General features: G+C 55.8%; 1 protein-coding gene across 1 annotated transcript in view; it reads left to right on the top strand.

Moving 5' to 3' along the window:
* Window positions 1-15,060, top strand: part of LOC140393012 (protein boule-like) — a 285,413-nt gene that overhangs the window by 177,741 nt on the left and 92,612 nt on the right. The window contains exon 9 of the mRNA XM_072478936.1: window positions 6,608-6,736. Coding sequence (XP_072335037.1) covers window positions 6,608-6,736 — 129 coding nt within the window. The remainder of the gene's footprint in view (window positions 1-6,607; window positions 6,737-15,060) is intronic.

Below are 15,060 nucleotides of genomic sequence, written 5' to 3'. Positions count from 1 at the left end.
CTGTGCTGCAGGACTCATGCAACCACCGCAACAAAGGTCTGACGTTCACCTGAGGTGGGGGTTGTCCTGACGAAGATGAAAAAGGCAATGTAAGGAGGTGGGGAAGGGCAAGGGCTCACTCACGATGGCAGGCAGAAAGGCTAGAAGGTGGATGAAAAAGACGAATGGATGGCAAAGGGAAGACAATGGGGAGGGAAACTGGATCCCGACAAGGCTGTATGAAAATCTCATAAACAAGTGGGGTCAAAATGTTACTGTGGTGGTATGTATTAGGGGTCATGTGGGACTGTGAAGCCGTGATGCTATTGGCTGACAGATCCCGGGAGGATCGGTCCTCCTCCCGTACCCGCCCAGGATTGAAACAGGAACGAACACCGAAACGCTTCCGGAGACGACAACGCCTGAACAAGCACCTGCATCACCACCGGGGCTGAGGCGATCGACGAGGAAGACCAGACCGCCCGCTCGACTCGTGGCATCCGCATGACACCAAGAATGTTGTTGGATTGTAACAAAAAAAAATTTATCTTACTAATATTGTAAATAGTTTCACAAACTTGTACATAGCCCAGTGTAGGGCTAAAACTGTAGTAACATGTCCGAAATTTTCCTCCCAGGACCAGCCTTGTAAACCCCTACCACCATGCGAACCACCACCCCGCCGGGTTCCTTTTTAACAAGGGGTGAATGTGGTGGTATGTATTAGGGGTCATGTGGGACTGTGCAGCCGTGATGCTATTGGCTGACAGATCCCGGGTCCTAGTTGGCTGCTGACTCCTGGCTCCGCCCTGAAGGCGGAGTATAAGAACCCGAGCTTCTCCCCGCCGCTTCATTCTGTTGCTGAACTGCTGGGGACAAGTCTCGCTTAATAAAGCCTCAATCGACTTCATCACTTCTCGTCTCTCTCGTAAGTCATTGTGCGCTACAATTTATTAAGCGAGCTTAAAGGACTATGGAGCTCCGGATCGCCCCGGAATGCCTGCGTATCAGCCCCCACGCAGCGAACTCGGCAGCATTATTTAAACACTGGCAAGCATGTTTTGAAGGCTACCTCCGAACGGCCCCCGGCCGGATCACAGAAGACCAGAAAATGCAGGTCCTGCATTCGAGGGTAAGCCCGGAAATTTACCCTCTCATAGAAGACGCAGAGGATTTCCCGACAGCGCTCGCATTACTGAAGAGCATCTACGTTCGCCCCGTGAACCAGGTCTACGTGCGCTACCAACTCGCAACGAGACGGCAAAGTCCCGGAGAATCGCTAGAAGAATTCTACGCCGCGCTGCTAATTTTGGGACGGGGCTGCGGCTGCCCGCCGGTGAACGCGATCGAACACACGGACATGCTAATTCACGATGCTTTTGTGGCAGGTATGAACTCTCCCCAAATCCGCCAAAGACTTTTAGAAAGAGAGTCGTTAGGACTCTCAGAGGCACGGACCTTTGCAGCTTCCCTAGATGTGGCCTCGCAAAACGCCCGCGCCTACGGCCCCGACCGCGCGGCAGCCCCTTGGGCTCCGTGGACCCCCGTCGCGACAAACCCCCCCCCCCCGCCCCCCCCTCACAGGCTTGCGCGGTTAAAGCGCCAGACCATCCCGGGGGGGCCCGCTGCTATTTCTGCGGGCAAGCGAAACACCCCCGGCAGCGCTGCCCGGCCCGCGCAGCTATTTGTAAACGCTGCGGCAAGAAGGGCCATTACGCGGCAGTGTGCCGGTCCTGGGGGGTCGCCGCAATCCCCGGAGAAGAACGAGCCCAGCATAGCCCAAACGCTCCCCAACCCCCCCCCCCCCCCCCCCCCCCCCAGCGCCCCATATGCGACCCGCAGGTGCCGCCATTTTGGGTCCCGGGCACCACGAGGGGAGGATGGGCGCCGCCATCTTGTGACCCCCCAGCCACGTGCGATTCATGGGGGTGGCCATTTTGTCCACCCCCGACCACGTGCGATCCATCGGGGCGGCCATTTTGTCCACCACCGGCCGTGTGCGATTCATGGACGCCGCCATCTTGGATGACAACAAAGGACCCCAGCATCGACGGCTCCACGGGGTCCGAAGAAGACGCCGCGACACTACTACCACGACTGGCTTCGGTGACTCTGGATCAATCACGGCCCCGGACGCTCCAGACGACGACAACAACGGTGCTGATCAACGGACACAAGACATCATGCTTGATCGACTCCGGGAGCACTGAAAGTTTCATTCATCCAGACACGGTAAGACGCTGTTTTCTGACCATCCATCCAAGTACGCAAAAGATTTCCCTAGCTGCAGGATCCCACTCCGGAGAGATCAAAGGGTTCTGCATCGTGAACCTAACGGTGCAAGGGAGGGAGTTTAAAAGCTACAGGCTCTACGTCCTCCCCCAACTCTACGCGCCCACATTACTGGGATTAGATTTCCAGTGTAACCTGCAGAGCCTAACATTTCAATTCGGCGGCCCAATACCCCCACTCACTATCTGCGGCCTCGCAACTCTCAAGGTTGAACCGCCGTCCTTGTTTGCAAACCTCACCCCGGATTGCAAACCCGTCGCCACAAGGAGCAGACGGTACAACGCCCAGGACCGGATATTTAGCGGTTGCTGAGGGAAGGCATAATCCAGGCCAGCAATAGTCCCTGGAGAGCCCAAGTGGTAGTAGTAAAGACCGGGGAGAAGCAAAGGATGGTCATAGACTATAGCCAGACCATCAACAGGTACACACAGCTAGATGCGTACCCTCTCCCCCGCATATCCGACATGGTAAATCGGATTGCCCAGTATAAGGTTTTCTCCACCATGGACCTCAGGTCCGCCTACCACCAGCTCCCCATCCGCCCAGGTGACCGCAAGTACACAGCCTTTGAGGCAGACGGGCGTCTATACCACTTCCTAAGGGTCCCATTTGGTGTCACGAACGGGGTCTCGGTCTTCCAACTGGAGATGGACCAAATGGTTGACCAGCACGGGTTGCAGGCCACGTTCCCTGTATCTCGACAACGTAACCATCTGCGGCCACGATCAGCAGGACCACGACGCCAACCTCCAAAGATTCCTCCAGACCGCTAACGCCCTGAACCTCACATACAACGAGGAAAAGTGCGTTTTTAGCACAAACCGGTTGGCCATCCTGGGATACGTAGTGCGCAATGGGATAATAGGCCCCGACCCCGAACGCATGCGCCCCCTTATGGAATTTCCCCTCCCCCACTGCTCCAAAGCCCTGAAACGTTGCCTGGGGTTCTTTTCATATTACGCCCAGTGGGTCCCCCAGTATGCAGACAAGGCCCGCCCGCTAATACAGACCACTACCTTCCCCCTGTCGACAGAGGCTCGCCAGGCCTTCAGCCGCATCAAAGCGGATATCGCAACGGCCACGATGTGCGCCATCGACGAGTCCCTCCCTTTCCAGGTCGAGAGCGACGCATCCGACGTAGCTCTGGCGGCCACCCTTCACCAAGCGGGCAGACCCGTGGCCTTTTTCTCCCGAACCCTCCACGCCTCAGAAATCCGCCACTCCTCAGTGGAAAAGGAAGCCCAAGCCATAGTGGAAGCTGTGCGACATTGGAGGCATTACCTGGCCGGCAGGAGATTCACTCTCCTCACCGACCAACGGTCGGTAGCCTTCATGTTCGATAATGCACAGCGGGGCAAAATTAAAAATGACAAGATCTTAAGGTGGAGGATCGAGCTCTCCACCTTCAACTACGAGATCTTGTACCGTCCCGGAAAGCTGAACGAGCCGTCCGATGCCCTATCCCGCGGCACATGTGCCAACGCACAAATAGACCGTCTCCAAGCCCTCCACGAGGACCTCTCCCACCCAGGGGTCACTCGGTTCTACCATTTCATAAAGTCCCGCAACCTCCCCTACTCTGTGGAGGAGGTCCGTACAGTCACCAGGAACTGCCACATCTGCGCAGAGTGCAAACCGCACTTTTTCAGGCCGGATAGAGCGCACCTGATCAAGGCTTCCCGCCCCTTTGAACGCCTCAGTTTGGATTTCAAAGGGCCCCTCCCCTCCACCGACCGCAACGCATACTTCCTGAACGTGGTGGACGAGTACTCTCGTTTCCCCTTCGCCATCCCCTGCCCCGACATGACAGCGGCCACAGTCATTAAAGCCCTTGGCACCATATTCACACTGTTCGGTTGCCCCGCATATATCCATAGCGACAGGGGGTCCTCCTTCATGAGTGACGAGCTGCGCCAGTTCCTGCTCAGCAAGGGCATAGCCTCGAGCAGGACGACCAGCTACAACCCCCGGGGAAACGGGCAAGTAGAGAGGGAGAACGGCACAGTCTGGAAAACCGTCCTGCTGGCCCTACGGTCCAGGGATTTCCCGGTGGCAGGGGTTACTCCCGGATGCTCTCCACTCCATCCAGTCGCTGCTGTGTACCACCACTAACCAAACGCCTCATGAGCGCCTCCTTGTCTTCCCCAGGATGTCCTCCTCTGGAACGTCACTGCCAACCTGGCTGGCGGCCCCAGGACCCATCTTGCTCCGGAAACATGTGCGGGCGCACAAATCGGACCCGTTGGTCGAGAGGGTTCACCTTCTCCACGCGAACCCGCAGTACGCCTACGTGGCGTATCCCGACGGCTGACAGGACACGGTCTCCCTGCGGGACCTGGCGCCCGCCGGCAACACACACACACCCCCGACACCGATCATCCCCTCCCTACCACCGGCGCACCCGGCGGACCGCCCCCTTCCCGGGAAGATCGGTCCTCCTCCCGTGCTCGCCCAGGAGTGAAACAGGAACAAACACCGTAACGCTCCCGGAGACGACAACGCCTGAACAAGCACCTGCACCACCACCGGGGCTGAGGCGATCGACGAGGAAGACCAGACCGCCGCTCGACTCGTGGCATCCGCATGACACCAAGAATGTTGTTGGATTGTAACAAAAAAAAATTTCTCTTACTAATATTGTAAATAGTTTCACAAACTTGTACATAGCCCAGTGTAGGGCTAAAACTGTAGTAACATGTCCGTAATTTTCCTCCCAGGACCAGCCTTGTAAACCCCTACCACCATGCGAACCACCACCCCGCCGGGTTCCTTTTTAACAAGGGGTGAATGTGGTGGTATGTATTAGGGGTCATGTGGGACTGTGAAGCCGTGATGCTATTGGCTGACAGATCCCGGGTCCTGGTTGGCTGCTGACTCCTGGCTCCGCCCTGAAGGCGGAGTATAAGAACCCGAGCTTCTCCCCGCCGCTTCATTCTGTTGCTGAACTGCTGGGGACAAGTCTCGCTTAATAAAGCCTCAATCGACTTCATCACTTCTCGTCTCTCTCGTAAGTCATTGTGCGCTACAGTTACCACATTCTTTATTGGAAGGGGATGCACAAAGACTCCAGATACAATGGATGGAAGCCCAAATGGGACATGGGAGCCTCACAGGTGATGGACTCATGGGAAGAGTGGTTGAATCAAGGAACAGGCTTCTTGAGACTGCTAGCTTTTTTCCTCTGGGTTGACATCCTGCACAGTCTGGTGAAGACAGGTGGGATAGAGAGAGTACTTATGAATGTGCTGGACTGGTGTTTAAATATGGTGCCGGGGCCTTTGGATCTGCCAGCTGATGGCGGACAGACGAATCAGCCACCAGATGATTGAGGGGAACTCACCCGTGCATAATTAATCAGGTCCCAAGTGCAAAATCTGGTTCTGCCATACTGGCCAGCAGCAAAGGCACTGCCGGAGCGACCCAACTCACAGTCTCAAAAACAGTGATTCCACCCAGGGTTTTTTTCTGTCTGCAAGTTTTCCAGTAGCTTTATGAATGATAAACTGAAACTGCACCAAGCTATTTTACTTATTTGTTGCAGTTAATTAAGTTTGTCATAAACAGATCCAGTAAAAAATATAATTGAAATCTATTTCGTTTTTGAGACATTACTGCTGAATTTTAATGTGGTTCTCGCATGCCAGCCTGTCAATAATGAGACGACTGGTGTGAAATAGGACAATGTCAGATCTGAAATTCTTAGACAGTCTTTCGAAAAATTTGTACCTGAGCTAAAAGGAAAGGAATCCTCAGATATTCATACATAAATGCACATTATTGTACTTTTCTAGTTTTATTTATATTTAAAAAACTGGCTAATGAAGTTTTGCACCTTTGATAAGAAATTGCTTTCCGATTTCCTGCACTTTGCTACTTCTTAGTTTTACAGACGAATGAAAATGACGCATCCCACAAAACATCTATCGTTTTTTATAGCTTAGAAAGATCTTCCGAATGGATGTACCTTCTTTAAATACCATGAAATATTAAAAAGGTTCAATTTTTGCACTTGTTTGGCTGATATCCTTGTTCGCTGTGTGTGCACAGCCTGAGTTAGATGTGAATGAAGCGACTTAATGAAAAGGGGTAATATGAAATGTTTTGACAATGTATCCTTCTGATTGTTTTTGCTTTGAAGTGAATCTCCAATTATATATTTTACCTGTTGGCACTTTGGAGTATTACAGTAGGAACCTGGATTGTTGTATCACATTGCCTCATGCGCACAACAAAATATTTTCTAAAACTTTACCCAAATGGCTGATTGTTTCACTTTGATGTGAAACTTCATGAAATAATTTTGTGTGCCATCTGCATTACTGATTTATTTCTTTAGTCACCAGCTTCTACAGCCTCTGTGTTGTATCTACAACCATCTGAGATAATATATCAACCAGTGGAAATGCCTCAGGATGGCGGATGTGCACCTCCTCCACTTCCAGTGATGGAAGCCTCTATGCCAGAGGTAAAAATACTAAATTGGTTAACCAAAAGAAAAAAACGATTGTGGTTTTTGTTTTTAATCTGATTGAGTGTAACTTTCTTGTTTCTACCTTCTATACAATTATGATTGAGTTTTTCATGAACAAGTCATCTTTGTCTCAATGTTACTTTCTCGATTGGTTTTCTGCATTCTATTTTTGCTGACTTTATGTTCTGTTTTCTTTTCTTCTTGTTTTTCACTTCCCGTTTTAATTTTCTTGTTAGTAGTTTGTTCTTAATTGTGCCTGGGGAATCAGTTGTACTCAAGTCCACAAAAGAAAGAGAAGCAGTGTAGTTTTCACAACAGGGGCGACATTCTCCTACCCCCCCGCCGGGTCGGAGAATCGCCGGGGGCTGGCGTGAATCCCGCCCCCGCCGGTTGCCGAAGTCTCCGGCACCGGATATTCGGCGGGGGCGGGAATCGCACCGCGCCGGTTGGCGGGCCCCCCCGCTCGATTCTCCGGCCCGGCTGGGCCGAAGTCCCGCCGATAAATTGCCTGTCCCGCCGGCGTAAATTAAATCACCTACCTTACTGGCGGCGCGGGCGGGCTCCGGGGTCCTGGGGGGGGGGGAGGCGGGGCGATCTGGCCCCGGGGGGTGCCCCCACGGTGGCCTGGCCCGCGATCGGGGCCCACCGATCCGCGGGCGGGCCTGTGCCGTGGGGGCACTCTTTCCCTTCCGCCTCCACCACGGTCTCCACCATGGCAGAGGTGGAAGAGACTCCCTCCACTGCGCATGCGTGGGAAACTGTCAGCTGACGCTCCCGCGCATGCGCCGCCCGGAGATGTAATTTCCGCGCCAGCTGGCGGGGCAACAAAGGCTGTTTCCGCCAGCTGGCGGGGCGGAAATTCCTCCGCCGTCGGCCTAGCCCCTCAATGTTGGGGCTCGGCCCCCAAAGATGCGGAGCATTCCGCACTTTTGGGGCGGCGCGATGCCCGTCTGATTGGCGCCGTTTTGGGCGCCAGTCGGCGGACATCGTGCCGTTTCCGGAGAAGTTCGCCCCAAGTCTCCACCCAGACTACTGCATTGGGGTTCACTGGAGCTTCCCTCGTGGGTGTAATTGAACCTGTGCCAGCAGTAGAGTCAGCCCTGGTATTGGGAGTATAATGAGGCAGGAGGAATTGTTCTCGCCTTCTATTTGTTCCAAATTTGACTGTTGGACATTTCAGTGCAGGAGTACCTGAAAATCCTTCACCGAACAGACTATCCCTGTGCCCATGCAGTTCAGAGACTGCAAGCATATTCAGGCTGTTGAAGGGTAGACTAAGTTGATCATTTTTATTTAATGTTCCCCCAGGATAACATAGCAACAGTTTAAAAGTCCTCAATCTCAGTAGCCTACAGTGCAACATCAGGCTTGATATATGTCAATAAGGGGAGAGAAGATGAAATATGAGTGCAAGTTAGCTAGTAATATAAAAGAAGATAGGAAGAGTGGACAATATTCTCGTGAATCGACGCGATGGCTCGAAAACGGCAGCAAAAATGGCGCGAATCATTCCGGCGTCTGGCCCCCCGAAATGTCGCAAATTCTACGGCCGGGAATGGGCTAGTTGCGGCGTGATGCCATTCGCGACGGCGTCACCCGTCACCAACGCGCGTGCTGTCGGCGTCACTGGACAAAAGACCCCTCCCCCACCGGAGACCCGGCAAAATGGCCGCACGCCGTGCAGCGCCAAGTGAGACCCCCCACTGCCTGTCCCCCACTTCCCCCATATCCCCCTTCCCCCATATCCCCTTCCCCCATATCCCCTTCCCACATATCCCCCTTCCCCCATATCTCCCTTCCCCCATATTCCCCCTTCCCTCATATCCCCCCTTCCCCTATATCCCCAATATCCCTCCTTCCCCAATATCCCCCCTTCCCTCATATCCCCCTTCCCCCATTTCCCCCGTTCCCCCATATCCCCCTTCCCCCATATCCCTCTTCCCCCTTCCTCCATATCCCCTTCCCCTCTTCCCCCATATCCCTCTTTCCCCCATATCCCCCCTTCCCCACATTCCCTTCTCCATATACCCCCAGATCCCCCCTTCCCCCAGATCCCCCTTCCCCAGATCCCCCTTCCCCCAGATCCCCCCTTCCCCCAGATCCCCCCTTCCCCCAGATCCCCCCTTCCTCCAGATCCCCCCTTCCTCCAGATCCCCCCTTCCTCCAGATCCCCCCTTCCTCCAGATCCCCCCTTCCTCCAGATCCCCCTTGCCCCAGATCCCCCTTGCCCCAGACCCCCCTTGCCCCAGATCCCCCTTCCCCCTTATTCCCCTTCCCCCTTATTCCCCTTCCCCCATATTCCCCTTCCCTATATCCCCCTTCCCCATATCCCACTTCCCCCATATCCCCCCACTCCCCCTTCCCCCATATCCCCCCACCCCCATATTCCCCCTTCCCCCATATTCGGCCTCCCCCATTTACCCCATATTTCCCCTCCCCCATATCCCCACAGGAAGGGGGGATATGGGGGAAGGGGGGACAGACCCGTCCCAAAATGCCACCAGGACGTTTCAGGGCGGCCACAAGCCAGGGACAGACAGCACCAGGCGGTCGGCGTCCACATCGAGAGCGAGTGCGGTGACACCGGCAGGCCACACCCAGCGACGAGGAGGGCAGCCACAGCAACAGGCCCCCGTCGCAGCCGACCCAGGACACTGATGCACAGGACACCGACACACAGGGCCCTAACACACAGGACACCGACGCCCAGGACACTGACGCACACGACACCCACACACGGGACGGATGGACAGGAATCACCACTCCAGGGGACCTCGGACTTCGTGTCGGATGAGGAGCACGCCATTACGCCACTGCTATCTCCTACACCCTCCACCATCACAGGGACACTCACCTCGGTTGGGCACTTTAGCGATGAGGCATCTGGGACACTAACTGGTGGGCACAACACAGCCGTCCCGGTACAGCAGGTGGAGGCAGGAGCAGCCGAGGGGCCGGGCGGTCGGAGGGCAGCCCGGCGCAGGCAACCATCTGCCGCCCAGATGGGTTCCGAATTCCTGGAGTTACCACACCCACCCATAGACCCGATGCAGTCACGGACCAAGAGACTACCGAAGTGGGTGACTGCTGGCTTGCGGCAGCTGCAGACGAAGTTGGAGGAGTCCGCCCGCGTGCAGGAACAGGTAGTGGTGCCGGTCATGCGTACCACCCAGGCTAACACCGCATGGGTGGCGTCCGCGCTGGAGGCAATGGGTGCGATGGTGTCAGACATGGGTCGCAGTATGCAAGGTGTGGGGCTTTCCATGCAGGCGGCGTCCATGGCACAGGACATGGCTGCCCTCTCACAGGCAGCCAGAGCCAGCAGCAGATCGCAGAGGCGCTCAACGCTGTGGCCCAGACTCAGCAAGCAATGGCCCAGTCTCTGCAGGCCATCGCTGAGGGCATTGGCACCATTGCCCAGGTGCTGGCCGGCATCGCCCAGACACAGACCGGGATGGCCAACTCCCTGAGCTCCATGGTTGCAACTTGCAGACCCTTGTTGATACCAGGGCGGGCCTCCAGGACTGGCAGCGCCAGGTGTTGGGGGGACGTCGGGTGCTCGGTCCGCTCAGAATTTCTCTCTTCTCCTCTCTCCCCCCCCCCTCCCCACCCAGGTGCATCTGGTGGATAATGGGCAGGACAGGCTGGCAGTTCACCATCCCAGTCGTCCGAGCCGCAGCCTGGCTCATCTAGGTCGGGCCGCCCCAGGAAATGGCCGCCAAAGGGGTCCCTAGTCACAGGGCAGGAATCACAGGAGTCCAACTCCAGTTCTGCTGCACCATCTGGGGAACCACCTAGACGTAGTCATAGGGCCCGTAAGGCCTAAAAATTGGACACTGAGTAAGTTGGCACGGGTCAGGGCACAGATTAGTTCTGGGGCTCGGGCACATGTATGAACTGTTTGGTTATTAAAATCACTTTCACACCTCCAGGAGCTGCCTTTGTGCTCTGTCCGATGCGTGCGGGGGGTGTTGTGTGAGGTGAGCGCCAGTGTGTGTGTGAGGGGTGATAGAACGTTGGCCTCAGGAGTGTGCCCCCTCTCCCCCGGGTCGCCCTCGCCATCCCCCGGGCATACGACAGGACCGTGCGCTGCAGTGTCATGGCCGCATGCAGGGACAGTCCGGGTGGAGGGTGGTACTGTATTGACATTGTCCAACGATGTAGAGCCCAGAGCTCATCGCAGAGCGGGTTGTCATCATCCTCCATGGCCTCCAATAGGCACGCTTCCACCGGCGACCGTGTGAGCCCGGCCCGTTGTGCAATGGAACTTTGGATGTGCAATGGAGGGGTGGTGTGCATGCGGGTGGGATGAGGGTGGTTGGTGTTGGGTGGGTGGGGTGAGGGTGGTAGGCTGTTGCCGTAGTGTGCAGTCTGTGCCCATACTCGGCGATTCACACGCCCCCCTAGCCCATGAACCGGGCGGCTATCAGCCTGTCCCGTGCAGCCTCCCGTCCATGTCCAGCCCGTCTGTCCTGACCATTGCACCCATCCTCCTCATCTGGGGAGGTCTGCACCTCGTGTTGCTGCTCCTCCCCTTCCCTCTCCGCGGATGGGCTATTTTGTGCAGGACGCAGCAGAGCACAACGATGCGGCCGACCCTATCTGACGGGTACTGGAGGGCCCCTCCAGAGCGGTCCAGGCACCTGAAGCGGATCTTCAGCAGCCCAATGCACCTCTCTATCACACCCCTGGTCGCTGCATGGGCATTGTTGTAGCGGTTCTCCGCGTCAGTCTGTGGCCTCCGTATAGGCGTCATCAGCCACGACCCCTGTCGCCCAGCAACCATCCCCTCAGCCGGTGTGTGCGCGTTGAGGGGGCGGGGGGGGGTCCCTCGAATATGGTGGGGATGAAAGATTGCGCCAATACGAATGAGTCATGTACACTGCCCGGCTACCGGGCGCAGACGTGCAGGATCCTCATGCGGTGGTCACAGACCACCTGCATGTTCATGGAATTGGTCCCCTTCCTATTCGTTAACACGGCCCTGTTATCCGCAGGTGGCCGCATGTCGACGTGCATCACATCGATCGCCCCCTGGACCATGGCCATCATGGCCACGGCAGCGATGCCCGCTGCCCGGGCATCCTGGCTGGCCCAGTCCACAGGGAACTGAATGTAGCAGTCCGCGATGGCATATAGGGCGTCTGTCACTGCACAGATGCACCGGTGCACCAACGCCTGCGAGATGCCGGACAGGTCCCCACTCGGCGCCTGGAATGACCCCATGGCATAAAAGTTCAGGATCACCGTAACCTTGACCGCCACGGTGAGAGGGTGTCCTCTCCCAGTGCTAGGTGTGCCATCAGGTGGCAGATATGGGCGACGGTTTCCTGGCTCATCCGGAGTCCCCTCCTGCATGCCCGGTCCTTGAAGTCCTGGTACACAGGGGCCTCATCGGCGTCTATGTCGCCGTGGTACCACCACCACTCCTCCTCCTCGTCCTGCCGTGCGGGTGGCCCTCCAGCCTGGGCAGCTGCCACCTGCCTCCCTGCGGCACGCTCCTCTGCGGCATCCTCCGCCACCTACTTGGCACGTTCCTGCTCCAGCTCCCCCAGGGCAACATGTAGAAGGGCAGTTCCCACCACGGCGGCCAACATCGCTGGGTGATGACCAAACATAGCGGCCTGCAGGGGGTGGGGGCGATAAACAACATGTCACCACTGCCCAGACCCACCCCCGGCACGCACCCTCTCCATCACTCGCCCACTCCGGCTCTCACTCTCTCCTCCCCGGCACGCGCCCCCACTCCCCGCAGCCAGGTGCCATGGGCTGCATGGTCGCGACTGTTGCCAGCTGGCGCTTGGCCAGGCGGACACCCCTCCCCGGTACACACCCTCTCCAACCCCCTCCCCCCCCTCCCCACCCAGCCCCTCCGTCCCCACCCAGCCCCTCCGTCCCCACCCAGCCCCTCCCTCCCCAACCAGCCCCTCCCTCTCCAACCAGCCCCTCCCTCCCCAACCAGCCCCTCCCTCCCCACCCAGCCCCTCCCTACGCCCCTCCCTCCCCCTAAGCCCCTCCCTCTGCACCAGGCCCTCCGCCCAGTCCATCCCTCCCTACCCCCAGCCCCTCCCCCACCCGGCACGCACACTCTAACGGCTCCTGCGACCCCCCCACCACCACCTGTGGCCTTACCGTCACTTCTCCGGCGGCCGCCCCACGCCGACCCCTACCTCCGCGCTGGTCGGCGTCAACCATCACGACTGGTTGACACCGTTCAATAGGTGGTTTGATTTGCGCCGGCGGGACTTCAGCCCATCGGGGCGGGAGAACTGGGGCTGCCCCGGGGCCCGATGCGTCGCGCCGGTCCTTGACATTCTCCGAGGCGCGCGATTCACGGCGGGATTTTGGGGGGTCGGAGAATATCGCAGGGCGGCCGGGTGGGATTTACCCCCCCCCCGACGATTCCCCAACCCGCCGGGGGTCGGAGAATCCCACCCCGTTTCTTTCAATATATAAAAGGTAAGAGAGAGGCAAAAATAGACATTGGACCACTAGAAAATGTGGCTGGAGATGTAATAATAGGAAATAAAGAAATGGCAGATGAACTGAAGAGTTACTTTGCATCAGTCTTCATGGTAGAAGACACTAGTGGGATGCCAGAGCTCCAGGAGAATTAGGGTGCAGAGGTGAGTGCAGTGACCATCACTAAGGAGAAGGTTCTGGGGAAACTGAAAGGTCTGAAGGTGGATAAATCACCTGGACCGGATGGACTACACCCCAGGGTTCTAAAAGAAATAGCTGAGGAAATTGTGGAGGAATTGGTGGTGATCTTTCAGGAATCACTGGAGGCAGGAATGGTCCCAGAGGACTGGAAAGTGGCTAATATAACACCGCTGTTTAAGAAGGGAGGGAGACAGAAGACGGGAAATTATAGGCCGGTTAGCCTGACTTCGGTCAAGATTTAGAGTCTTATTAAAGCTGAGATCACGAAGTACTTGGAAGTATATGGTAAAATAGGACTGTTTCAGCATGGCTTTGTCAAAGGGAGGTCCTGTCTGACAAATCTGTTAGAGTCCTTTGAGGAGGTAACAAGGAAGTTAGACAAAGGAGAACCAGTGGATGTGATTTATTTAGATTTCCAGAAGGCCTTTGACAAGATGCCGCATAGGAGACTGTGTAAGAGCCCATGGTGGTAAGGGTAAGATCCTGGCATGGATAGAGGATTGGCTGACTGGCAGAAGGCAGAGAGTGGACATAAAGGGGTCTTTTTCAAGATGGCAGCCGGTGACAAGTGGTGTACCTCAGGGGTCGGTGCTGGGACCACAACTTTTCACAATATGCATTAATGATCTGGAGGAAGGAACTGAAGGCACTGTTGCTAAGTTTGCAGATGATACAAAGATCTGTAGATGGGCAGGTAGTATTGAAGTAGGTGGGCTGCAGAAGGACTTAGACAGGCTAGGAGAGTGGGCAAATAAGTGGCAGATGGAATACAATGTGGAAAAGTGTGAGGCTATGCACTTAGGAAGGTGAAATGGAGGCATAGACTATTTTCTAAATGGAAAGATGGTTAGGAAATCAGAAGCACAAAGGGACTTGGGAGTCCTTGTTCACGATTCTCTTAAGGTTATCGTTCAGGTTCAGTCGGCAGTTAAGAAGGCAAATGCATGTTAGCATTCATGTCGAGATGGCGAGAATACAAGACCAGGGATGTACTTCTGAGATTGTATAAGGCTCTGGTCAGACCCCATTTGGAGTATTGTGAGCAGTTTTGGGCCCCGTATCTGGGGAAGGATGTGCTGGCCTTGGAAAGGGTCCAGAGGAGGTTCACAAGAATGATCTCTGGAATGAAGAGCTTGTTGTATGAGGAACGGTTGAGGACTCTGGGTCTGTATTTGTTGGAGTTTAGAAGGATGAGGGGGGATCTTATTGAAACTTGCAGGAACCTTAGTTAGGCCACACTTGGAGTATAGTGTTCAATTCTGGTCGCCACACTACCAGAAGGATGTGGAGGCTTTAGAGAGGGTGCAGAAGAGATTTACCAGAATGTTGCCTGGTATGGAGGGCATAAGCTATGAGGAGCGATTGAATAAACTCGGTTTGTTCTCACTGGAACGAAGGAGGTTGAGGGGCGACATGATAGAGGTATACAAAATTATGAGGGGCATAGACAGAGTGGATAGTCAGAGGCTTTTCCCCAGGGTAGAGGGGTCAATTACTAGGGGGCATAGGTTTAAGGTGAGAGGGGCAAGGTTTAGAGTAGATGTACGAGGCAAGTTTTTTACGCAGAGGGTAGTGGGTGCCTGGAACTCACTACCGGAGGAGGTAGTGGAAGCAGGGACGATAGGGACATTTAAGGGGCATCTTGACAAATATAT

Source organism: Scyliorhinus torazame, chromosome 2 (assembly GCF_047496885.1).
Source record: "Scyliorhinus torazame isolate Kashiwa2021f chromosome 2, sScyTor2.1, whole genome shotgun sequence".
Lineage (NCBI taxonomy): Eukaryota > Metazoa > Chordata > Chondrichthyes > Carcharhiniformes > Scyliorhinidae > Scyliorhinus > Scyliorhinus torazame.
This window is presented reverse-complemented; position numbering and strand designations above follow the sequence as displayed.